Source organism: Balaenoptera acutorostrata, chromosome 5 (assembly GCF_949987535.1).
Source record: "Balaenoptera acutorostrata chromosome 5, mBalAcu1.1, whole genome shotgun sequence".
NCBI lineage: Eukaryota > Metazoa > Chordata > Mammalia > Artiodactyla > Balaenopteridae > Balaenoptera > Balaenoptera acutorostrata.
In genome coordinates this window covers 140,687,182-140,711,322 of record NC_080068.1, presented here as the reverse complement: position 1 = coordinate 140,711,322, position 24,141 = coordinate 140,687,182, and the positions used below count along the sequence as shown (strand labels likewise).

The 24,141-nt window shown below is 48.1% G+C and overlaps 1 protein-coding gene across 4 annotated transcripts in view; it reads left to right on the top strand.

Annotated features, from left to right (window-relative positions):
• AFAP1 (actin filament associated protein 1) overlaps positions 1-24,141 on the top strand; it is a 155,745-nt gene that overhangs the window by 62,877 nt on the left and 68,727 nt on the right. For all 4 annotated transcript variants that reach the window (XM_057546343.1, XM_057546342.1, XM_057546340.1 and 1 more), the window contains 3 exons: positions 9,924-10,032; positions 17,818-18,029; positions 21,911-22,090. In XM_057546343.1, coding sequence (XP_057402326.1) covers positions 9,924-10,032; positions 17,818-18,029; positions 21,911-22,090 — 501 coding nt within the window. The remainder of the gene's footprint in view (positions 1-9,923; positions 10,033-17,817; positions 18,030-21,910; positions 22,091-24,141) is intronic.

Genomic DNA, 24,141 nt, shown 5'->3' with positions numbered 1-24,141 from the left:
ACATTTAATCTCTCCACTGTGGAAAGCATATTGGATGTATGATTTTTATATGCTGTTTTTATTTTTTTAACATTATGTATTATGTATTTTTCCTTCTTTATAAACTTATTTTTAATAATTGTTTTCCTTTTTTAAAAAATTCTTCCTGTTTCTTGTAGAAACTGTGACTCAATTATAGCTCTTTTTCATTGTCTCATTTGATGTTTTTAGATATAATACAGAATCATAGTATTAATCCTGTTTACTGATATATTGTTTGTCTACAAGATAAAGAACTAGATGTGAGAAATCAGTAGTTCACGAAGCTCCTGGTTTTTGTGCTCTGGTTTACTTTTATTTTTCTTTCTAAACTGACTTTATGATCTGTCTCAATACGCTGTGTCTTGTATTTCATCAGCACAATGCAGGTTGGGAAAGGTGTTTCAAGACTGAAGGTGAAATGCAAACCTCTAGAAGCAGCCAGAACAGTAGTGATGGTTATAGGAATTTCATGGACTGTTCTTTAGTGGTACATGCAGTGCCATCCAGCTGGCCTGGACTAAAATGCTTGTCTTTGATGTGTCAGGCCAGGAGGAGTGAATCTCAGTTTCAATGCCAGTTTCAAACAAAGAGTACTCATTGGATGGTCAACATTTTGTACCATCTTTGACCGTTGAATCGTCAATCCCTTTCTGTGGATTTTTCCTCGAATGCAGTTTATGCTTCATCCACTATTTTCTCTCCCTCTTCTCTCCTTGTCTCCTGCCCATCTTTGGCTGCAGCGTGGCAAACTGCTGTGGTTTAAGGTGAACGAGAAGCCGTCCTACCAGTGGAGTCGGAACTGGTAGCTGGTTAATTAAAAATGTTGGTTAAATTGAGGAATTCTAAAAGGGGTATCATGTGCTTTAAACATTTCAAATTTAAACCAGTCATTTTTGAGTAGGAGTTTGACCAGTGGGTAATTCCTCCCTACTGGTGCCTAAACACGGGTGTCAAGAGAGTTTTCCAAACTCAGCCTCTAAGCCAATGCTGTTTCTTGGTATCAAACTCCTAAGACCTTGATGTAGGTCCAAGAGCTGCGTCCTTTGAGTGCGGGGCTACGGGTTTTCTTTTCTACATAATCCATACCTGTGATACAGGACTAATAATTCCCAGTTTTTGTTTCCTTAAAGTGGAGTTAAATCCAGACACTTGCGAAACGATTTGATTTTCAGAGTCCCTAGAATTTTACCAGGGCTGCTCTTCTTTTACAGCTGACTTGACCACTCCTAATTGAGTAACTGTGTCTTTTCTTTTTTTGCAGTTTGTCTTGACTGAACCTTTCTAAAGCATCTCAGAGAATCATCAACTCTCCTTTTGCACTTGTTTTTGCACTGATTTATTTATGTAGTAGCTAACCAAATAAAGTAAAATAAATAATTATAAGTGTAAGAATTTAAAGAGCAAAGCTGACTGTTGGTGATCGTTCAGACTCAGCCGATGGCACTGTTTTGTAGGCGCTCTGGAGAGGAGCCCATTGGCCACGAACGGTTAGCATTTTGTGGATATCCGTCAGGGCATTTTACAGACAGAATGAAGAACATCTGTCAGCTCAGTGAGTCAGCGAAGTGGAGAGGGCTTAAGACAGCTCTGCTGTATTTTCCTGGTAGTTTATCAGGGAATTCGTTATTCAGCAAGTAGGCCTGTCATTCAGTAAATTGCCTTTGGTGAGGTGGCTTCCGTCCAGTTGGTCATTCGCTGCTGGCGCGTTGACTTCCAGGAGACCTAGCTGGTAGTGGGCTAGAAGTGGGATTGGGTAGGAGGCTATGCCAGGCAGAGGGCGTACCACAAATTAAGGCACAGACCCGAGAAAGACCCCGATGGACTAGAGCATTACAAACCCCTCTGTGTGGCTGAATAATAGGATTTGGATGAGTCGTCCGTGGATGAGGCCGGAACACGCTGCGGGGGTTAAACCTCGAGGGGCCCGTGGGCCTGCAGAGCAGTTCGGAACGGTCCTCAAGGCAACTATGAATGACCGAAGGATTTGTTTTTAGCGTAAGACTTAGGATGCTCCAACCAGGTATTATTTCTTACTCATTTGAACCACGATTGCATTTTTTACTCTTTCACGGCATGTATTGAAGGAATACTGCCTTTTATCACAGCTATGTGTGTTACAATCTCTGAGAAATGAGTCCGCTTCTATCTTCTTATCCCTTTTAGTGCCGAGCAGTGCTTTATGCAGCTATTGTTAACTATCTCTTGGCATCCTTTTTTTTCCTGGACCCTCGAGAGGCGGGGTGGGAGGGTGGGGTCACACTGGCCGCTTTCCCGAGCATGCTCGGCACCCCTCACCCCCCATTTCGGGCCTGGCGCACCCCTGGCTGAGGGCCCTCACCCGGCTCTCTGCGGCGCTCTCAGGCATCAGCGCTCCCCTCTTGCTGGCTGACGCCCAGGTGGGCCCCCCACACAGGTGTGGCAGAGACTGGACAGGTCTCTGTGCCCCGGTTGGCTGGTGAATTACACTCAGGTGGTAGCAGTAAAAGAAAAAAAAGAAGGGATCCAGTGGATCTCTAAAATGTGTCCATTTTGCATAACTGAAACTTTATACCCATTGATCAGCAATGCCTCATTTTGACGTTCTCTTAATTAAACTGAACTTTAACCTTTTGAAGATGATGCTTGTTTCTCTCCTTCTTGGCGTTCCTCATATCACAAAGCAGAAGACGCCGACGGCCGCTCAAGGTCAGGAGCTGCATCAAAAAGTCCGTCTTGTAACGTTGAAGATGCTTCTGTACAGGAAGGGAATAGTGCATGTTTCTCTTTTGCTCTTGGAGTCAATGCGGCTGCAGCCCAGGGTCCTGGGCGAACCGGCGACCCCTTCAGTGTGGCCGGTGGAGCTTGGGCCGGGCGGCGGGAGTGTGGGTGTGCGCTCTGTGGAATTCAGAACTTCCCTCGACCTTTGAGAGCGAGGTACGGTGTGCAGCGTGTTTACAGACCCATCCGGCTCCCTAGCTTTCCAGGGGAGATTGGAGCGGGCCAAAGTATGCATATGCATAATGAAAACATTTCTGGGAAGGGCTGTGCTTCTCGACAGATTTTTGTTTTTGTTTCACACCAAGAGTTCTGCAGCTATCAAAGGGACGGTACTTAGTTAGCATGCAGCCCGCGCTGAGGGAGCGTTTGCGAAGGCGGCCGGTTCATCCGGAAATGGGTCCCATCTGTGTTGACATTGGCCGCCAGGCCCCACCGCCCAGCCCACCAGCCGGCTCTGATCCAGACAGTCGGGAATTGTGCTTCCTGCCCTCCCCTCTTCCGCTTCAGAGGAACAGTGGGTCTACGGACAGGGAGACTTCAAACCTTCCTGGCTGAGAGAAGAGAGTGAGGAGACCCCTTTGGGGGCTGTATATGATCTGTATGATACCCCATCAAGGCATTTTCTATTTTTATTTGATCGTTTAAACGGCAGAGGGTTGCACTGTGTTTAGATGGGGTAGAAGACGCAATTTAGTGTTTTGCTATTTTAAGGCTAGACCTTATGTAAATGTGATGCCTTATTATACCAGCAGATAACAGCAAGGTCGTTTTTTTAAAATATTTATTTATTTATTTAGGCTGCGCCAGATCTTAGTTGCAGCATGCGGGATCTTTAGTTGCGGCATGTGGGATCTTTAGTTGCAGCATGTGGCTTTCTTAGTTTCGGCATGCGGACTCTTAGTTGCAGCACACAGACTCCTTAGTTGCGGCATGCACGTGGGATCTAGTTCCCTGACTAAGGATCGAACCCAGACCCCTTGCACTGGGAGTGCAGAGTCTTACCCACTGGACCACCAGGGAAGTCCCAGGTCGTTTTTTTATTGTGGTAAAATACACGTAACACAGACTTTATCATTTTAACCACTTGTAAGTATCCAGTTTAGTGGCATAAAGTACGTACGTTGTTGTGCAACCATCGCCACGATCCATCTCCAGAACTTTTCATCTTTCCAAACTGAAACTCTGTCCGCAGTAAGCAATGCCCCCCAGCCCCCTAGCCCCTGGTAACCAGCATCGTACTTCCTGTCTCTAGGAAACAATGATGTTTTGGTCCCAGCCCTTACCACCTGCCTGCTGATGGCATTTTATCCTTCCTAAAGTACTTTCACAGCAACTTCATTATCTCTAGTTGACAGATGGGATTATGAGATTCTTTGAGATTGTATAACAAAATCAGGTATTTTATCAGTTGCAGAGTTTCGACTAAAGCCCAAGATTTAAAACAACAAAACCATTTTATTTCCCGGAGAAGTCAGACGTGATCCTTTTAGTGGCCGTGAGCCATCCTGTTCCTTTCCTCCTTGTCTTTCGAAAATCAGTCGCAGAGTTTAGTGTCACGTCTCATTCCTGTGGCATCTGCATCTTGGATTTATTCCGTGTCCCGTTGGCACTGCTGTTGCGCTGTCCTGCCTTCCCTGTGGGAGCCCGCCTCCTGGTAGAGAAGGAAGGGAAGAAGATGTACCCCACAGGCTCTCGTGCTTAGTCGTGGATAAATAAAACTTGAGAAAATACGTGTGAATAATTTCCCAGTGTTTACTCAAGTGCTGTTGGAAGGCAAATTCAATAGTGATCAGAATGGAAGGGGGTGTCATTTGGATAAAAACTTTTATTTTGCCAAGAAGCGTATCTGCTCAAAGTTCTTGATGTTAGGATTGAAACCCTGTTTTGCACTTGAGACCATAAACTTTTGTTATCTGTTGACAACCCCTCCCTTCCGGTCCTCGGGAAGCTTAGGTGATGGTGTGGAGTGCTGCTACCGTAGTCTCGTCCGCCAGAAAGGGTTTTGCTGATACATGGCAGAACTAGAGCATGAACCCTCCTTGTCTTCCTTCTGTCAGATCATATCGTTTTTAGCTGCAACTCTTAACAGATTTTAATCACTGTAACCAGAAAGATAGAATCTGGACGTATCACTGTATATACAGAATTAAAGTCAGAAAGCGATTCCAGGGCTTCCCTGGTGGCGCAGTGGTTGAGAATCCGCCTGCCAATGCAGGGGACACGGGTTCGAGCCCTGGTCTGGGAGGATCCCACATGCCACGGAGCAACTAGGCCCGTGAGCCACAATTACTGAGCCTGCGCATCTGGAGCCTGTGCTCCGCAACAAGAGAGGCCGCGATAATGAGAGGCCCGCACACCGCAATGAAGAGTGGCCCCCGCTTGCCACAACTGGAGAAAGCCCTCGCACAGAAACGAAGACCCAACACAGCCATAAATAAATAAATAAATAAACAAATAAATAAATATTTAAAAAAAACAAAAAAAGACTTAAAAAAAAAAAAAAGAAAGCGATTCCAAATTCTAGGCTGGTGTTTTTCTCTGCTAAAATTAGGTCTCAGGGTTCACTGGTGTGTCTGGTGCAAAGGACTGAGTGATTAATGGGGGCCGGAGGAGGGGAAGGTGGGGGGGCAGCAGCAGAGAGGAGAGGGAGGAAGGGCAGAGTGGGCCTGGAGGTGGAACCGGTGTGGACGTGCCTTCCTCAGGAACGCACGGATCCCGCCGTGCCACAGGAGCCGGGAACATCGGGTTGGATCCAGTGGCCTTGGCGGGTTGCACGGTTCCTTCCCTGCATCCTGTCTGGCTCGGCCGCCGCAGCAGTAAGCACTCGTCTGTGCCCACCCGGCCGACTCCTGGCTTCTCCACTAAGCAGCTCTGCAGCACGGGGTTGCTGGGCAGGGTCTTGCATCCCCCTCGGTTTCCTCGTTTGTAACATCAGAATCAGAATACCAATCTCTCAGCGTTGTTTTCTCAACAAGAGAAAAAATATATAAAATGTTCCAGAACAATGCGTGACACACGGAAAGCAGACCGCAAATAGTCATTATTATTATTTTGTTGGAATAATAGCAATAACAATAATAATCATTGTATTTATTGCCATATAATGATATCTTAATATTTATTATTATTTATGGAAAAAATTTTCTATGAGGCCTTTCCTTAAAGTAGCAAAGACAAATATTGTGTTGGCCAAAAAGTTCATTTGGGTTACATGAATGAACTTTTTTGGCCAACCCAATACTAATGGGCTTTTCTTTCCAAAAAAAGGTAGAAATTAAATTATGGCCAATATTGTGAGCCAAGCAAGCCTGTCGACTATATTCCTATCCAGTTGTAAGTATTGGTTTTCTCTAATAAGACGCTGACACCTTAAAAGAGAAATGTACAATGCCTAAGGCAGATAAGATTTCCTGAAAAAAAGTCACATTCACTTAACATTCATTCGTGGGAGAAATATTTCAGTGAATTTAAAGGTTATCTAGGGCTTCCCTGGTGGCGCAGTGGTTGAGAATCTGCCTGCTAATGCAGGAAACACGGGTTCGAGCCCTGGTCTGGGAAGATCCCACATGCCGCGGAGCAACTAGGCCCGTGAGCCACAACTACTGAGCCTGCGCGTCTGGAGCCTGTGCTCCGCAACAAGAGAGGCCACAATAGTGAGAGGCCCGCGCACCGCGATGAAGAGTGGCCCCCACTTGCCACAACTGGAGAAAGCCATAGCACAAAAACGAAGACCCAACATAGCAATCAATCAGTCAATAAAGAAATCTTAAAAAAAAATAAAATAAAATAAAATAAAGGTTATCTAGTCACCGGTACCATGCCATTTCTACTTCCCTGTCTAGGGTGCAGCACAGATCAGTCATTCCTTGAGGAAAACAGTTTCTCATCCTTCTTTGTCAGTATCTGAGAAGGCTGTGAGGGTTAGACTTGAGTCCCTTATTCTATTAGCATGTGTTTTCTGAGAGCCAGTCCAGGAAGACTCTGGTGACCAGTGCAAGATGTTGCCAGAGCTTTGTGCACGGACTAGATCTCTCCTAGCATTGAAGGGAAGCCGCCAGATCCAAAGTAGAGTGATGCCACGTTGGTGTGTAGCCTTACTGTCAGAAGGTACATTTGAGTACGTGCTCTGGCCAGAGATTACAGTGTCATCAATCAGGTAGCGAGGAACCAAAGTCAGCTCTCACTACAGTTTTGAAAGGCGTAAAGTTGGCTTTATTGCCTGATGACCTGCAACTTTATAAGGATACTACAGTTGGAATCTTAGAGCCGGGATGGACATCAGAGGTTATATGATCCCACGCCCTCATTTACAGGGAGGAGATTGGTACCCAGATATAGAGGAAGGCTGCATAAACCAAGGCCGAGGCTGGAGCTAGGCCTGCCACGTGCCAAGTATTGGAACATTGGTCTTCTTCACCCTACGCGCTGGTTTCCTGCCTGTGCTCTGGTTTCCGTGACCCCCTTTGGAAACTTGCCTTCCTCATTTTGTACTGTTTAAAATTCCTGTGAATGGTGATTTCAGCGAATTCTGACCTCCTGGAAAGGATCTGACAGAAGTTTTTCCTCTGAAAGCAACGGTGCCAAGTAGTGGCTCTGATCCACCCATGGCCTCTATTCTCTTCCATTCCCAGCGACATCTTTCCTAGTTGTTTATAGGATATAGGTGGGGTGAACTAGTTAATGAAAGGGAAAACATTTTTTCTGTCTCTCCCTCATTTGCCCTTTAACAAACTATCAGACCTCTGCCCGTGTCTGGAACCCCTGTGGCAGAATTTCAAGGGCAAATGGTATTTGGGAGTGGAGTGTGAGATCCTTTCTGGAGAAAGAGAATGCTTCTCTAGAAGTATTATTTTTTGAGGGGTATTACTTCAAATGAAAGTCATTTTTTTTTCCTGGTTTTGAAAACAATATTATGTAGAAAATGCAAGCTATATGGATGTGCATAAAAAAGCAGTAACCCTGTGTTAACATTTTGGTGAGTGACCTGTCCTTGTATAGATGTGAGTGTAAGCGCGGCTGTGATAGGAAGGCTAATAGAGTACCTATTTTCTTTCACTTGGCAGTATCTAGTAGAGATTTTTCAAGTAAATGACTGCAGATGTGCACTGTCCTTTTACATGTCTGCACCTGGCTGTGTCAGGATACCTAAGCAGTCTTCTCTCAGGGAATGTTTAGATTGTTTTTAACTTGGGAGGGAAAAACTTTTATTGAACATCCTTATACGTTTTTGCTTGTATGACCAGTTGACCTTCTTGGCATATATTTCTAGAAGTGGAATTGTGGATTTAAGGGCATACGTATCGAGTGGTTGTGTCTAATGCACGACCACCAGCAGGGTCTGAAAGTCTGCTAAGTCCCATCAGCTGAGAGTCAGCGCCTGCCATACACACCTTTGCAGCACTAGGAAGGGGCCTGTGCTAATTCGTTAACATGCGTTCGATCCAGCCACTTGTAATGCTTTTCTAGAACGTGAATAATCCGACTGTTTCAACATACTAAGGGGAAGCTGAAACACCCTCATTTCATGAGTAAAAACACTCAGGGAATCAGACAGCCCCCTTCCAAAAGCACCACGCGGAGGCTTTCACCCTGGCGTGGACTCCTGTTCAGACCTCACCCGGGGAGGACAGTGTGTCAGGTTACACCGTAGGCACCACCTCTCCTCTCCAGATGATAGGAGTGGATGTGGTCCAGCGTGAGAGCACAGGATGAGGGAGGGCGGGCCTCAGCCTGGGGAGGGGAGTGCACGGGAATCAGGGCCCCGGGGGTGGAAGGGAGATAACCGCCTTCAAGGATGGGAAGGAATACTGCACAGATGACCTGGAGTAAATTATCTTTGTTCATCTGGCGAGAGGAAGGAGTGGGTTGAGTGCACAGTGGTGATTAGTCATTTGCAGAAGACTTCTTGGCTTCAGACTTGAGTTACAGGAAAAGTGGTGGAGTTTCACATTCTATGGAGCATTGTTCTTGGAAACTGCACTTGGTCGATCTTCAGTTTGGGGCCCTCTGTTCTCTTCCGTTCTCAGCGACATCTTTCCCATTAGCTGATAGGATATAGGTGGTGTGAACTAGTTGTGAAAGGGAAAGAGAGCGAGAAACAGAGAATATGAATATGAAAAAGCTCTTTACTGGACAGATCTGGTGCTCGAAAAGCCCAGCTGTGTCGTGGACCAGTGTCGGATCTTGAGAAGGAGGTTTTAGACGCCGAGCCTCACTTCCCGTATCTGTAAAACAGAAGGTGATGTAATATCGACCTTGAAGGATCCCTGGATGGACGGATGACTGATGGAGCTTGTAACCAGTGCCGAGGCTGCTTAGGACAGTGCCAGGCAGGTAGCAGGTGTTTGGAGGACCAGTGAGGGGTGGAACGAGCAGATCCCGTACGTGTGCATGGGAAGAAGAGGTGGGCCTGCCTTACAGTCATCAGGGACATTTGAGAGAATGGTGCTTCAGCTGGTCTTGCTCGAATCTGGATGGTCCTGAGCCTGCCAGCTCTCCATGCTCTGAAGTTATGGCTTCGAAATCAGGGTGCCTCCGTCTCAAGAGTCTGTCAGATTCCTTCTCCAGAGAATAATTTCCAGTTTCTTTCAGAGGTGGGCTCATAGGTGATTTCCTCTTCTCTTTTTTTAAAAAGTTTCCCTGGCACACATGAGGAGTGTGGTGAGATTGTGGGCAAACATAACTCATCTGTTCAGTCGCTGTGTCACTAGTGCTTGCTCTGTGGTGAGCATGGGTGGATCTGAACCACCTCTGTGCCCCCCAGGGGTCTCCAGTGTGGGACACAAGCCGTGAAGGGGAAAGTCAGCTTGGGCATCTGGGAGGGCAGTGGCGTGGGGTAGAGGGGAGGAGAGACGCCTGTCTCTGCTCTGGGAGAGGGGTCTGCGAGGGCCAGTGCGCGTCTGGTGACAGCCGGCGGGTCGTGTGGGTTGAGTGGCGTGGCCAGGGCCGGGCTGAGGGTGGCCGTGAGCAGGCGAGCAGCGGAGATCCCGCCAGGAGCCGAACTTTGGAGGCTCTTTGGACGATGTTCTTTTTCTCCAGGGACTTTACAAAGGAGGGAAGAAAATGCCCATCGACACCTGTTAGGTGCAAATCCAGAATTTCCTCCTAATGATTGTGCTCTGTTGCTTTTTCCTTCCTTCGCTCAGCCGCCTGACAGCGGGCCACCGCCGCTACCGACATCCTCTCTCCCGGAAGGCTACTACGAGGAGGCCGTGCCGCTGAGTCCCGGGAAGGCTCCGGAATACATCACCTCAAGTGAGTGGCCCCCGACCTGCCGGGCTGTTGGGGAGCCCTCCCGCTTTTCGAGTGAAGGGGAGTAGGGGCATTACACAACACCGTGGACATGTGGACTTCAGGAAATTCTGAACCCAAGGAGGGAGATACAGAAAGGGTTTTGAGAAGTCTAAGGTGTCCACCAAGTACCTTCAGTAATTTCAGATTGTCGTCTTTCTTGTGACTCAGAATGAGTGAAATCTTGTTGCTGTGGGAGCGTGCACCAGCCAGTGGAACGTGTTCCCTTTGGTCGGAAGAGAATGACGCTTTGAGGCACGTGTCCGTGGGGTCCCTCCCTGCCACCGGGACCAGGGCACATCCCTCTTAGGCTGCATTCGCGGTGCCGCCAAGAAAGCGTGTCCATAAAGTCAATACGGAACAAGCAGGCATCTCATCGTAGCTGTTTGTTTGTTTTTCAATTTATTTTTTATTGAAGTATAGTTGAATTACAATGTTGTGTTAATTACTGCTGTGCAGCAAAGTGACTCAGTTATACGTATGTTTACATCCTTTTTCATATTCTTTTCCATTAGGGTTTATCCCAGGATACTGAACCTAGTTCCCTGCGCTGTACAGTAGGACCTTGTTGTTTATCCGTTCTGTATACACCAGTTTCCATCTACTAATCCCAAAACCCCACTGCAACCCTCCCCCACCCCCCTCCCCCTTGGCAACCACCAGTCTGTTCTCTATGTCCCTGTTTCTGTTTCACAGATAGGTTCATCTGTGTCATATTTTAGATTCTACATGTAAGTGACATCACATGGTATTTGTCTCTCTCTTCCTGACTTACTTCAGTTAGTATGATCCTCTCTAGTTGCATCCATGTTGCTGCAAATGGCATTATTTTTGCCCTTTTCTATGGCTGAGTCGTATTCCATTGTGTATATGACCCACATCTTCTTTATCCATTCATCTGTCGATGGACATTTTGGTTGTTTCCTGTTTCTTTTTTTGTTCCCCATTCGTACAGGTTTTACAAGAATGCTTTGGCCTAAGTTAGGGCTGTCATGACATGATCGTTAGCTGCCTGCTGGCACTCAGAAGTGCCCCTTTGTAGGCAGCCGGCTTTCACAGTCACAGAAAGAAGGGCAGTGGCGTTGAACACCTTTTGTAACTACCTCTGGAATTTGTTCTTAGATCTTTGCCTTTGTTTCTACTCCCGATACTCTGGCAGCAGGCAGCGTGCTTTGTCTCGTAATGAGGCAGATGTGGCATATCTGAGCGTGCTGCCTTAGGGAATCCAGCTTGCCTTTCCTGTAAAACGTGCGTAAAACGGGGAGTGAAAGAGTGATCCGCTCGTGTCATGGAGAGGCTCCCGTGTGTTCGCATCTTGTGTCCCGTTCTCCCACCTCCTCCCTCTGCTCACGGAGACGCTCTCCATTGTCGCCGTCTGCATGTCCCCTGAAGTCTCTGCTTCATGCAGACTTGGAGTTTTCTGATCTTTCTCTCCCCTAGCAGCAAACAAGCAGGGCCATTTCAGCAAAGCGGAATCTAACTTGATCGTTCCAGGAAATCCCCCCGGGATATTTTCTGACCGTGAAGAGGGACACACAGAAGCCAGGCGAGCAGGACCTTAGGCCCTGGAGGGCAGTGGCCTTTCCCACTCACTCATGCCTGTTTCCTCTGGAGCAGGCCGACACAGCCTCAGCCCAGCATCGATAGATACTTGAGGCCCTCTTAATGAATTCTGAATGAGAGAAGGGACAGTTCTGACAAGGAGGCTATGAAATACTGGGTTTTGAGATCCGAATATTAAATATTTTAATTTCTCTTTCATTTTAGAACCATTTGGGAACAATACATTCAAGTAATTTCTAAGTGTCCACTGTTTCAGAAGATAGTAAATGAATTAGAAAACACAGAAAATTAAACGGCTTGATATAATTCAAAACTTCATTAGATTCCTCTCTTTCTGAAAACAATGAATAAAGGAAAAAAAGTTGCTGATGAGGGTATTTCCCACCGTTGGGAACGTTGGGTCCCAGGCTTCTCCCACCTTCCTTCCCCCGCTCCAACATACTTTCAAGACTAGAAACCGAGAGTAATTTTGTTTGACTTGCGGGGACCTTTGGTCATCTTTGGTCTGAGAAGGCCCACGCGACCGGTGTGTCGTGTCCTTAACTGCTGAGGTCGGGCCCCTTTGGTTAAGCTAAGCCCAGAGGGAGGGCCATGGAAGGACTGCTGCCTGGGGAGAGACAGTGGGTCCGCAGTGCCAGCACTTCGCTCCAACGTCTGTGCCTGAGCCTCAGCTGCCGGCCAGGACCCTCCACGTGGGGAGCCGTGGCAGGGGTCTGCGGCCAGGTCGGGCCAAGGTCACGCCGCCTTTGCTTACTCATGGGCTTCTGGCAGCGTTGTCGAGCCTCGAGTCAGGCCCGGTTTACCGGAGAAGCAGAACCACGTCGTGGGGCAGGGGCGTGTTGTAGACGTGAGACCCTGTGGGGTCATGGGAACCGGGACAGACACGTGCCGGGGGGGCCGGCCGGCAGCAAGGGGAGCTGCGCGAGGCCCGGGGGCGAGGAAGGATGCTGGGAACCCCCTGCCTCTCACTCCCCGACGCGGGGCCCTGCACGGGAGGCTGGACCACGGCTCCGTGGAGCTGCGCGCACCTGGCCAGGACCAGAGGCGGCGGGGCAGGGGACCCTGCGGGAGTGCCGACAGGGAAGGCCTGCAGCCCAGCACCCGCGAGCGCAAGCTGCAGCGCCTGGCGCCCTCCTGACCTGCAGCCGCTTCCCGTCGGCCGTCCAGGTTGCTCACAGACTTCTCTTGTGGCCACTCCTAACCCAGAAGCATCCAGCAGAGGGCATCTGGGGGGATGTGTTCCTGCCCTGCTGAGCTGATACAGGATAAAAGCACCACCACCGCTCCTGGGTCGGCTGGGCACCCACGCACCCCTCTTTACCCACAGTGGATTTGCAAACGAAGATGGCAGCAGAGTCGTGGTTCAGCGTAACACGGTTCAACTATGACTGGTGTGACGGAAACTCCCTGACTCCCCAGAGGGTATGACATCCTCTGCCCACTTTGGGGTGACCTCGTTCTCCTCTGGCCAAGTCACACTCTCCCTTTCGGGAGCCTGCCACTAGAAGATGAATCCAGGGTCCACTGCTGTTAGCACTTCTCTGTTAGATGGTAGGGGACGTGAGAGGGGAAGAAAACGATTCGATTATATGTACACAGATAGATCCCTATCAAAATACGGACAGAAACCTCGTAACGGGGTCAGTCCTCATTTCCACAAGCGGTCCATGGTCCTAGCTGGTATTTATAACTTCCTGCCTGTCCCCTTTGCCTTCAGCAAGCACCCTGGTTGATGGTCCAGTACAGTGGCTCAGCTTTCCTTCCTGAAAGCTCTGGTCTCCAGCAGGACCACCTGTACTGGACGGTTGCAGTGTCCCGTTGACTTGAGTGCTAAGGGCATCCCAGGGATCTCCTGGACCTGGACGTGCTCTTCTCCCCATGTGTGGTCACAGCTTCGTGGTGGGCGGGACCAGTCACCCAGTCACTGCAGTGACCACTAGTTTGTCTGTTGTCTCCACTTCCGGGTCAGTGGAGCCATCACTGTGTCCCTTGGAGGGGACATTCTGCCCCTAGAGAGTAAGACCTGTGGCCAGCAGAGCCAGAATTTCCAGGAATGGAAGCAGAATTTTAGTGAGTGGATGTCTAGGGGTAATAGTGAGTGGAGTCACTACCATTTCACCCCTGGGTTCCCAGACCTGTGCTTGGAGATATTCTGGAAGATCCAACCCCCCAGCCCTGCAGGTGTGACCAATCAAGCTGGGCCTGAAACGGAATATTCCGAAGGGATTGCACTGGTCTGCTGCGTTGGCTGCTTCAGGGCGATGAGGACAAGGCAAGACCGGTGAACTTCATGAGCACAGACCCACTGCTGTCAACTTCAGTTGCTGTAAAATGAGTTCCTTGGTCAGAAGCAAGACTTCAAGCCCACGGATGGCGCTTTCTGCAGCATCGTGGACAGCGGGTTTACTTTATCCCCTTTACTTTATCCCCTCCAGTGAGAATAAAGTGCTGCCCCTTCCCTGGTGCACGTGGTCCAGGGATAACCTGTGAGTAGGCGGCTGGCTGACAGCCCAGGGAACAGTGTCGTGTGCAGGCGGGACACTCAGGAGTGCCGGGGGTCAGATGGACCTTGCCGAGTGGAAGTGCATGTTGCTGAGTGCCATGTGTCACCTCTGCCCCTGACACCAGCTGCCTGTGCAGGAGTCCATTCGGACAAGAAATCTGGGCCAAGAAGCTCGCTGATGTCTATATAGTGGGTCGTGTGGTTACCTGGTGGCGACCTTCTGGCGAGGTTGCCCTTTGCTAAGCATTCACCTGATACGCAGGTGCTCACCTTCTGAGCCCATTTGTGGAGGTCTGTTCACAGCCCCTTCCGCAGACCTCCTTGCTGCCAGCCCCTCTCAAGTCTTGACCGTCCAAGCAAACGCCAGGCATGCTCACGAGCCAGCGTTGAGTGGAGAGGCAGTGCGGGGAGAATAGGGGCACAGGCTTCTGAGCCACTTGGCTTACACCCCTCGCTTACGTCTTCAGGGCCCGATGGAGCCCAGCGGACGCGCGCCTGCTTCGATGCGATGCCGCATGCTCCTCGGTGGGTTGGATGACCCGGAGCCCTTGCGGGGCAGCTCAGGTTGATCGTAGCCTGTCGCTCCACGATCAAGCATTTAGACTCTACTATGGCGGTGGCGGCGCGCCCAAGGCCATTTCTCAAAATGCAGTGGTTCTCATCAGAGGCCGCCAAAGCTGCGCCCTGAAATCCCGCGGGTCGGCACTGAGCTTCACCTGTGAGAGCCTGCCAAAGGCCTGTTTCCAATTTCTAGAGCAGGGTTTGAGCAGAGGAGAAGAAGCACCACGAAGTGGAATAGGAGATTTATTCCAGGGGTTCGACCTCACACGATGGCGGAGCTGTTGAAGGTGTTCCCCGAGCACCTGGTCAGAACGGCCATCGGGAAGGAGAGCTGGAGGAGATAAGGACACGCCGTCGGTGATCCTCTGCTCTCCTCCCCAGCTCTGTGTCTTTCCTAGCTTTCCACAGGGCTCTCGTTACCTCCTAACGAAATCCCGACCCCAGCCCTGACACTGGACCCCTTGACATCCTGTTACAGCCCCCAGGAGGAACCCTGGACTCTGTTGACCGCCCAAGAGACTTGCCACTGAGCGGGTTGTCCTGTGGGCCCAGACTGTTGCTCCCGACTGCTTGGTTTGCTGCTAAGTTGGCTGACTTTCTTCTAACACGATTCCATCAGTCCTGCTCTCTCAGAAGAAGGTGGGCCATGAACTTACTGTCTTTTCCAGCCGTGGATCTCAACCCCTGGGCAGCCAGGGGCACGGTCTACTTTTTCAGTTCAGAATCAGGTTTTGGCTTCATCCTTCATCAGGATGTGGTCTTGGATGAGTCACCTGATCTCTCAGCGTCCTCGTTCCTTTCCTCTGAGATAAGGATACTGCTCTGTGCCCGCCTCTGGGCGGCTAAGAGGACCAGCAAGGCAGGGGTTGTAAGTGCAGAGCTGGCTTCCTCTTTTCACAGCCTTATCCCACAGCAGACAGATACAAGTATAAAATATACTGCCTGACACATAGTGAGCGCTCAATAAATATTTGTTGCATGAATGAAATGAAATTTTCCCATTTCTGACTGATTTAGTCATTAATTCTTTTGTTCATTTGTTCATTCAGTGTTTACTGAATTTGATGTTCTAGAAAGTGAGCTAAGCACTGAGGGGTTCATGGTCCCCCAAGCTGCTGTGAGCACCACCTTTCTGGGATAAAGTAGGACTCGGTCCACCGTCCGTCTGAAATCTCTCAGCGAACCTTGGGCCGTGGAGCAGCACATGGTCTTTCACAGTTTCATACTTCCTTCCCCGGGTACTACATGCCCGCTGTGCTAAACTTAAAAAAACTTTTATTATAAAATATATTTATCAAAAAGTGCATAAAATATGACTTGCCAGAGTTACCTCTTCGGTCATCCTAGTCTCTTGTTTAAAATCTTTCCTTGACTACTTTATCAGGACTTAAAATTCAACCTAAACTGCCGGTCTTTCTATTCCCCCCCCCTTAGTAAATAATTCTTTGTGGGGAAATTAACATGCAAGCATGACCACAGAGTACAAATCAGTCCAGTTTCCAGTGAGTTCTGCTCTGTGCAAGGTCGGCCTTTTCTGCCCCTTCTCCCGTCGTGTGCAACCGGTTGCTTCATCCGTGGTTTCTCCTTATCTGTCGCTCATTCCTCGTTTAGGTGTTCATTCCTCACGTGTGTTATGAAAGCAAATGTGTTCCAGATGTGTCCGGGGGTTGAGGGGAGTGCAGAGATGAATCAGACACGGCCTCCAGGACCTTATGATCCAGCAGGGCTGAAATGAATAAGATCACTCACAGTCACTAGTATTTATTCATCACTTTGAAGATGCCAGCCATCCTTCTGAGGGCTTTGCATTGAATTTCAGTCAATCTAGCTGTTCTCCCTTCTACAAATATTTGTTACTTGCCCTGTGCCAGGTAGTTTATTAAGTGCTGGGACAATCACATCCAACAGGGTGGTCTCCCTTCCTGCAGGGGACTTACAGCCTGATGTGGGACAGGCAGACAAACAGAGGTGACAGTACAGTGAGATAAGTTTTGTGTTGGGTAGTGTGGAAGCAGAGGGGAGGGGCATTTCACCTGGTGTCTTAGCTCAGGCTGCCGTAACAAAATAGCGTAGACTGGGTGGTAAAACAGTAGGCATTTATTTTCTCAGAGTTCCAGAGGCTGGAAGTCCACGATCAGGGCGCTGGCATGGTCAGCTTGTGGTGAGGGCTCTCTTCCTGGCTTATGTACACCCGCCTTCTCCCCGTGTCCTCACACGGCAGGGAGAGAGCGCGGGATCTCCCTCTTTCTTTTCTTCTAGGTGGATTGCGACCTCATTTAACCGTAATTACCTCCTAAAAGTCCTGTCGCCAAATACAGTCACATTGGGGTTTGAGCTTCAACACATGACTTTGGGGGGCACCCAATTCAGTCTATAGCAGTCAGCAGTGCTGGCGATCCAGGGAGGGCTTCAGGGAGGAGGTGCTGTAAGCTAAATCCTGAGTGATGAGAACACGTGTCCAGGCAAAGGCAGGAGACTGAGTGGGATGAGTGCGAAGCCTGGGTGAGAGCAGCGTGTGAGACCCCGAGGTAAGGGAAAGTGGGATCTAGCTGGGAGACTGCAGACAGCCCGGTATTTAAGTGTTGGTGCATGGCAGAGCCAGAAGGAGGTGTGAACCTTTCTGAAAATCCCACGGATGACCTAAAGGAGAGGGGTGGCCTTGGGTTGGATCTCGAACCTTAGGAAGGGTTTGTGCGTGTGGCGATGCCAGGAAGGAAGAGGACATTGCAGACTTGAAAGGACTTTAACATAAAGGTGTGGGTGGGAGTTTTCTTTGGCGAAACCCGCTGCGAGATGGGGGTCATGGTGCCCTGCAAGAACGCAGCAAGGATTCGACAACGTAGGGTCTGCAGGTGCTGGGCCCGTATAGAACAGTCCAGAAGTGGTTTTTATAAATACAGCATTCTTAGTCACTTCAGTTGAAAACTCTTCGTTGAGTTTCCGCCGCCCAAGCCTTAGTTATTTTTTCCCTGTTTTTGCTAACTAACGTTTCCCCAGTTCCCCGAAGGCAGAAGCCTCTTTCTCGTTTATGAATATGATAATGTGCCCTGGAGCCCGTAGGTGGTCCTCAAGATAAGGCTTTTGTAACGAGGTTTTTTACTTTTATTTCTTACTTTTGACAGATTATGACTCAGATGCAATGAGTAGCTCTTACGAATCATACGATGAAGAGGAGGAGGACGGAAAGGGGAAGAAAACGCGGCACCAGTGGCCCTCGGAGGAGGCCTCCATGGACCTGGTAAAGGATGCCAAGATCTGTGCCTTCCTGCTGCGGAAGAAACGCTTCGGGCAGTGGACCAAGTTACTCTGCGTCATCAAAGACACCAAACTACTGGTAAAGCCTTGCGACTTGGTTGCTCTTGTGTAGAGTCGGTGAGATGTGGTCGGCCGTCCAACTGGGCGGAATGTGTACCCAGGCGGGTGGCAGTAACGTCGGCGGGAGGGAGAGGGAGCAGTGGTCAAGGGCGGGCCCGTGATGGGCCGTCAGCGAGCCCTGGCCGAGGCTGCCACGGCTTTAACGCTGTTGGTTTCGCCAGCCCCCCTAAAGCAACCAGCGGGCAAAACCATCCCCATCTCGGGCCAGCGTCTGCGGTTCATGTCAGTGGAAATGCACGCTGCTTTAACTTGCCAGAGGTCGCAGGATGGATTTTCTCATTTGTAGTGAGTCAGTGAATTCCTCAAAGCCAGGTCATCGAAGTGGGCCGGGTAGGCCAGGCGAGGTCTGGGGGAGAGTGCCCAGGAAAGGAAATTCTTTTGGAAAGCTAAAGGCTGACTATTTTTTTTTCTTTTCTTGTAACTCAGAGAGGCAGAATAGAAAGAATAAGTAACAGAGGAACGGAGACAGGAGGACACAGACCCTTTGCTGTAGGCATTAGTCCACCAGGGAACCTAGTAAGGAAGCAAGAGCCTTTGAGACGCACCGTCTGTCCCTCCTCCTTCCTCCCCAGCTTTAGAAACCATGCCTGGTTATTGGCATTGTGAATGTTAAGAGTGTGTTATTGTATTTTGTTTTCCCTTCAAATTAACCTTGGGGAAAAAAATCACTCAAAAGTATATCATTAAAACAGAACAACAACAAAAAAAAAAACAGAACACATGAGAATGTATGATTCTGTAACTCACTTTTCAGTGGAGCAGATAACCCCCTTTTTAAAAAATAGTCTCATCTGTGAATTATGGGAATCTGATTTACTAGATTCTTAGGGCAATGTATGTTTTTTAATTAATGGTTTTGTTAAAAAAAAATTTTTTTTTTAAACAGTGTGAGTACATGTTTTTTCCACATGTGTGGCCTGAATTTCTCCCAAATTTAGAATATGCCAAAAGTGATGATGCCGTGGGGGAATTTTAAAGTAAAGAACGAAAAAAAAAAGATGAAAAAGATTAATATGGTCCGTATTTACAATCTGACATAATGGCTGCAAGAAGTGGATATGTTATATAGACATTTTAAAACTACACAGTCGACTCTCACGGAAAACACGCTGTGGGAAGCTTGTGGTGGAGGGTGGGGTCAGCGGTCATCGGACCCTCTGCCCTGGCCCCGGCTCCACCCACCCCCGCTCTCGTCTCCTCCCTCCCTCCCTCCTCATCTTCTGTTTCTTGCATCACCTATGGGGTTTCCCATCTTCCAAACCAGGATGATAATGCCGACCATTTAGAGGAGTCGTAAATATTTAAGAAGAGATTAATGGAAAACCATGTGAAAGCACCGTCTTTGATGAAATGCAGAATCGAAGTTCCATTACGAAGCATTTTTTCATTCAAAAATGACCTAGGATCCGACGGCCCAAATGACCCCTGTTGATGGTGAAAAAAAAAAAAATTGACAGAACAGAAAGCCATGAACAGAAAACAAAACGCCAGCCTCTTCCCCTAAGTGCTCCCGGCCTGTCTTCGCACAGGCACCACCACGACCAGCTGTTTTGAGTAGCCTTCCAGAAGCTGCTCGTTTCTATGCCCAGGCAGCTCTCTGGTGGACACTATCGTGTGCTCAGACCCCTTCGGTTCCCTCACTTGCGGGGAGGGCTGCCGGCAGACAGCTGCCCAAGATCACGTCCCTTCCCAGGGGGTCTGCATCCCCTGTGATGCCTGAGTGTGCATGCCCTGCCTCGTGGGACCAGCCTGCAGGCGCGGTCCAGCTCCAGAGCTCCCATGGGGTTCGTCAGGGCCGTGTATTTGAACTGCACTGACGCTTACCTTCTTCCTCTGCCCAGTCCTCCTTCTCCTCCTACAGGTATAGCTCTTAAATAAATGCCCCTTAATAAATATCCCGTGTGCTGCTCTGTTTTAGAGCCATCTTCCCTGGGAATCCAACCTGCAGGGAGCTCCAGATGTTACTGTATGGTATTACTGATAACATATCCATTTTGAAGTGTTTAACTTAAGGAAAAATATAAGCTATAAAATTTCCTGGGACTTCCCTGGTGGTGCAGTGGTTAAGAATCCGCCTGCCAATGCAGGAGACACGGGTTCGAGCCCTGGTCCAGGAGGATCCCACGTGCTGTGGAGCAACTAAGCCCGCAAGCCACAACCACTGAGCCTGTGCTCTAGAGCCCGTGAGCCACAACTACTGAAGCCCAAGCGCCACAACTACTGAAGCCCGCGAGCCTAGAGCCCGTGCACCACAACAAGAGAAGCCACCGCAATGAGAAGCCTGCGCACCACAACGAAGAGTAGTCCCCGCTCGCCACAGCTAGAGAAAGCCCGCACGCAACAACGAAGACCCAACACAGCCAAAAATAAATAAATAAATTCATTAATTAAAAAAAAAAAATTCCTTTCCAATTCCTTCTACCGTTAGTTTCCTTTTCACTTTTTTTTTTTTTTTTTTTGCACATACCGAGAATGTGAAAAGTCTGGTAAATGGTAAACATTCATAGCAACCTGAGATTAGTTGTTTTTGGTGTATTTTTTTCTTCCTTTTTAGGCAGGGTGGCCATCAGTTTTACTTCTTAAAAAAGTGGGTATCTTCCATACCTGTGCCATTTAGGAGCCAAGGTCTTAGAACTGTAAAACAGGAAAGGGCTCTAGAAATCATTTCTGAAAAGAAGTATCTGTTCATTCATTCCTTCATCAGTAGATGGATTAGGGTCCTGGGTGCAGGCTCTGCACTCACAAAGTTTGGGGCTGGAGCCCTGGCTCTACAACTGTTCAGGATGCCTGATTTTGGACTAGTTTCCCAACCACCTGAACCTCAATTTCCTAATCTGCAAAATGGACAAACGTGACGATTAAATGAGATGTATGAAATGCCTTATATAAGGTAGACACTCAGTATTTGGTAGCCGCTGTTATTGTTGCTAATTATTTAATAATAATGTAATTCAATAAAATAATAATAAAAACAGCAATAAATCATTTCACAAAAAAGAAAGCAGGCTCAGAAAGCTTAAACAACTTGTGGGAACCCAGATTAAATTAGTAACAGAGCTGGGACCCAGATACCTGAACTCTTAGACCATGTATTGCCATTACGGGGTGTGCTTTTGGTCCCCAGTAATGCAGTGAACCCAAGGCAGGAGGGGAAGCCTTTGGGCAAAGATCTGGTTTGAGAGGTCTAGGTCAAGCGAGAGTGATGGGAGCTCCGTGTCACTGTCACCACAGCACTGAATGCTCTAGGGCGAACGTCAGTGATGTAAACGGAGCAACATGCCTTTTGGACCCTCTACTCAACCAGAAAGCACAGCTTTGCGGACATTTTTGTCCGTTATATGTTGATATGTATACTCTTCATAAAATCATTCACCTGTCTTTCAGAAGGAGGATGGGGTGGGATAGGAGGACACCAAACAACATAGGTTGTGAAGTAAAGTACCCAAGGTCCTGTCTGCCCACATTAGAGCGGCAGCGCCGTTTCAGCAAATCTAATATATTCGTGTTGCTTAATGGGGAAGCTCCACCAGAACATAAGCTCCATCAGAGCAGGGACTTTGTTCGCCACCGAGTCATCTCCTGGGTGCTTGGTAAATTCTGCTGAATTAACGAGCAGGTGTTTCTGCACGCACACGGAGGTGAGGTGTCAGTGTGGAGCGGTGCCCTGTATGTGAGCCCCAGTGTCTGCAGATCACTCTTGCAGTCTCTGAGTATCTCCACCCTTCAGTCGGACCTCCAGGTGCTTCGCCAGTACTCCCGTTTTCATTGTGCCGGAGTTTTATCAGCGTTTCTGCTTTCACTTCCTTACAGCCTAACTTTGACTTCTCCTGTCCAATGCAGTGCTACAAAAGCTCCAAGGACCAGCAGCCCCAGATGGAACTGCCGCTCCAAGGCTGCAACATTACATACATCCCAAAAGACAGCAAAAAGAAGAAGCACGAATTGAAAATTACTCAGCAGGGCACAGACCCCCTTGTTCTCGCTGTCCAGAGTAAGGAGCAGGCCGAGCAGTGGCTGAAGGTAACTTGTTGCTTTTGTTTCCGAGGCATTTTCTTTCCCAAACCTCTTTCTGAGATCTGTTTTATCTAACTTGTGCTTTTTTCCAAGCGTAGGCAAACAATGGATTAACCTGAATAGTTTTGTCTTTGATAGTGGAATATTCTGATTACTTTGAGGTTAATCACTTTAAATTTTGTCTTCAAAAGGCAATATACCCCCTGTTGACAGGCTGCTTCTAGAGCTTTCTCTCTTTTTTTTTAACATCTTTATTGGAATATAATTGCTTTACATTGTTGTGTTAGTTGCTGCTGTGTAACAAAATGAGTCAGCTATATGTATACATATACCCCCATATCCCCTCCCTCTTGCGTCTCCCTCCCACCCTCCCTATCCCACTCCTCTAGGTGGACACAAAGCACCGAGCTGATCTCCCTGTGCTATGCGGCTGCTTCCCACTAGCTATATTTTACATTTGGTAGTGGATATATGTCCGTGCCACTCTCTCACTTCGTCTCAGCTTACCCTTCCTCCTCCCTGTGTCCTCAAGTCCATTCTCTACATCTGCATCTATATTCCTGTCCTGCCCCTAGGTTCTTCAAAACCTTTTTTTTTTTTAGATTCCATATATATGTGTTAGCATACGGTATTTGTTTTTCTCTTTCTGACTTACTTCACTCTGTATGACAGACTCTAGGTCTGTCCACCTCACTACAAATAAATCAATTTTGTTTCTTTTTCTGGCTGAGTAATATTCCATTGTATATATGTGCCACATCTTCTTTATCCATTCATCTGTTGATGGACACTTAGGTTGCTTCCATGTCCTGGCTATTGTAAATAGTGCTGCAATGAACACTGTGGTACATGACTTTTTAAATTACGGTTTTCTCACGGTATATGCCCAGTAGTGGGATTGCTGTGTCATATGATAGTTCTATTTTTAGTTTTTTAAGGAACCTCCATACTGTTCTCCATAGTGGCTGTATCAATTTACATTCCCAGTGCAAGAGGGTTCCCTTTTCTCCACACCCTCTCCAGCATTTATTGTTTGTAGATTTTTTGATGGTGGCCATTCTGGCCAGTGTGAGGTGATACCTCATTGTAGTTTTGATTTGCATTTCTCTAATGATTAGTGATGTTGAGCATCCTTTCATGTGTTTGTTGGCAATCTGTATATCTTCTTTGGAGAAATGTCTACAAAGCTACAGTAATCAAGACAGTATGGTACTGGCACAAAAACAGAAATATAGATCAATGGAACAGGACAGAAAGCCCAGAGATAAACCCATGCACATATGGTCACTTCATCTTTGATAAAGGAGGCAAAAATATACAATAGAGAAAAGACAGCCTCTTCAATAAGTGGTGCTGGGAAAACTGGACAGCTACATGTAAAAGAATGAAGTTAGGGGGCTTCCCTGGTGGTGCAGTGGTTGAGAATCCACCTGCCAATGCAGGGGACATGGGTTCGAGCCCTGGTCCGGGAAGATCCCACATGCCACGGAGCAACTGGGCCCGTCAGCCACAACTACTGAGCCTGCGCGTCTGGAGCCTGTGCTCCGCAACAAGAGAGGCCGCGATAATGAGAGGCCCGCGCACCGCGATGAAGAGTGGCCCCCACTTGCCACAACTAGAGAAATCCCTCGCACAGAAACGAAGACCCAACACAGCCAAAAATAAATAAATAAATAAATAAATAAAAACTAAAAAAGAATGAAGTTAGAACACTCCCTAACACCGTACACAAAAATAAACTCAAAATGGATTAAAGGCCTAAATGTAAGGCCAGACACTATAAAACTCTTAGAGGAAAACACAGGCAGAACACTCTGTGACATAAATCACAGCAAGATCCTTTTTGATTCACCGCCTAGAGAAATGGAAATAAAAACAAAAATAAACAAATGGGACCTAATGAAACTTAAAAGCTTTTGCACAGCAAAGGAAACCATAACCAAGATGAAAAGACAACCCTCAGAATGGGAGAAAATATTTGCAAATGAAGCAACTGACAAAGGGTTAATCTCCAAAGTATACAAGCAGCTCATGCAGCTCAATATCAAAAAAACAAA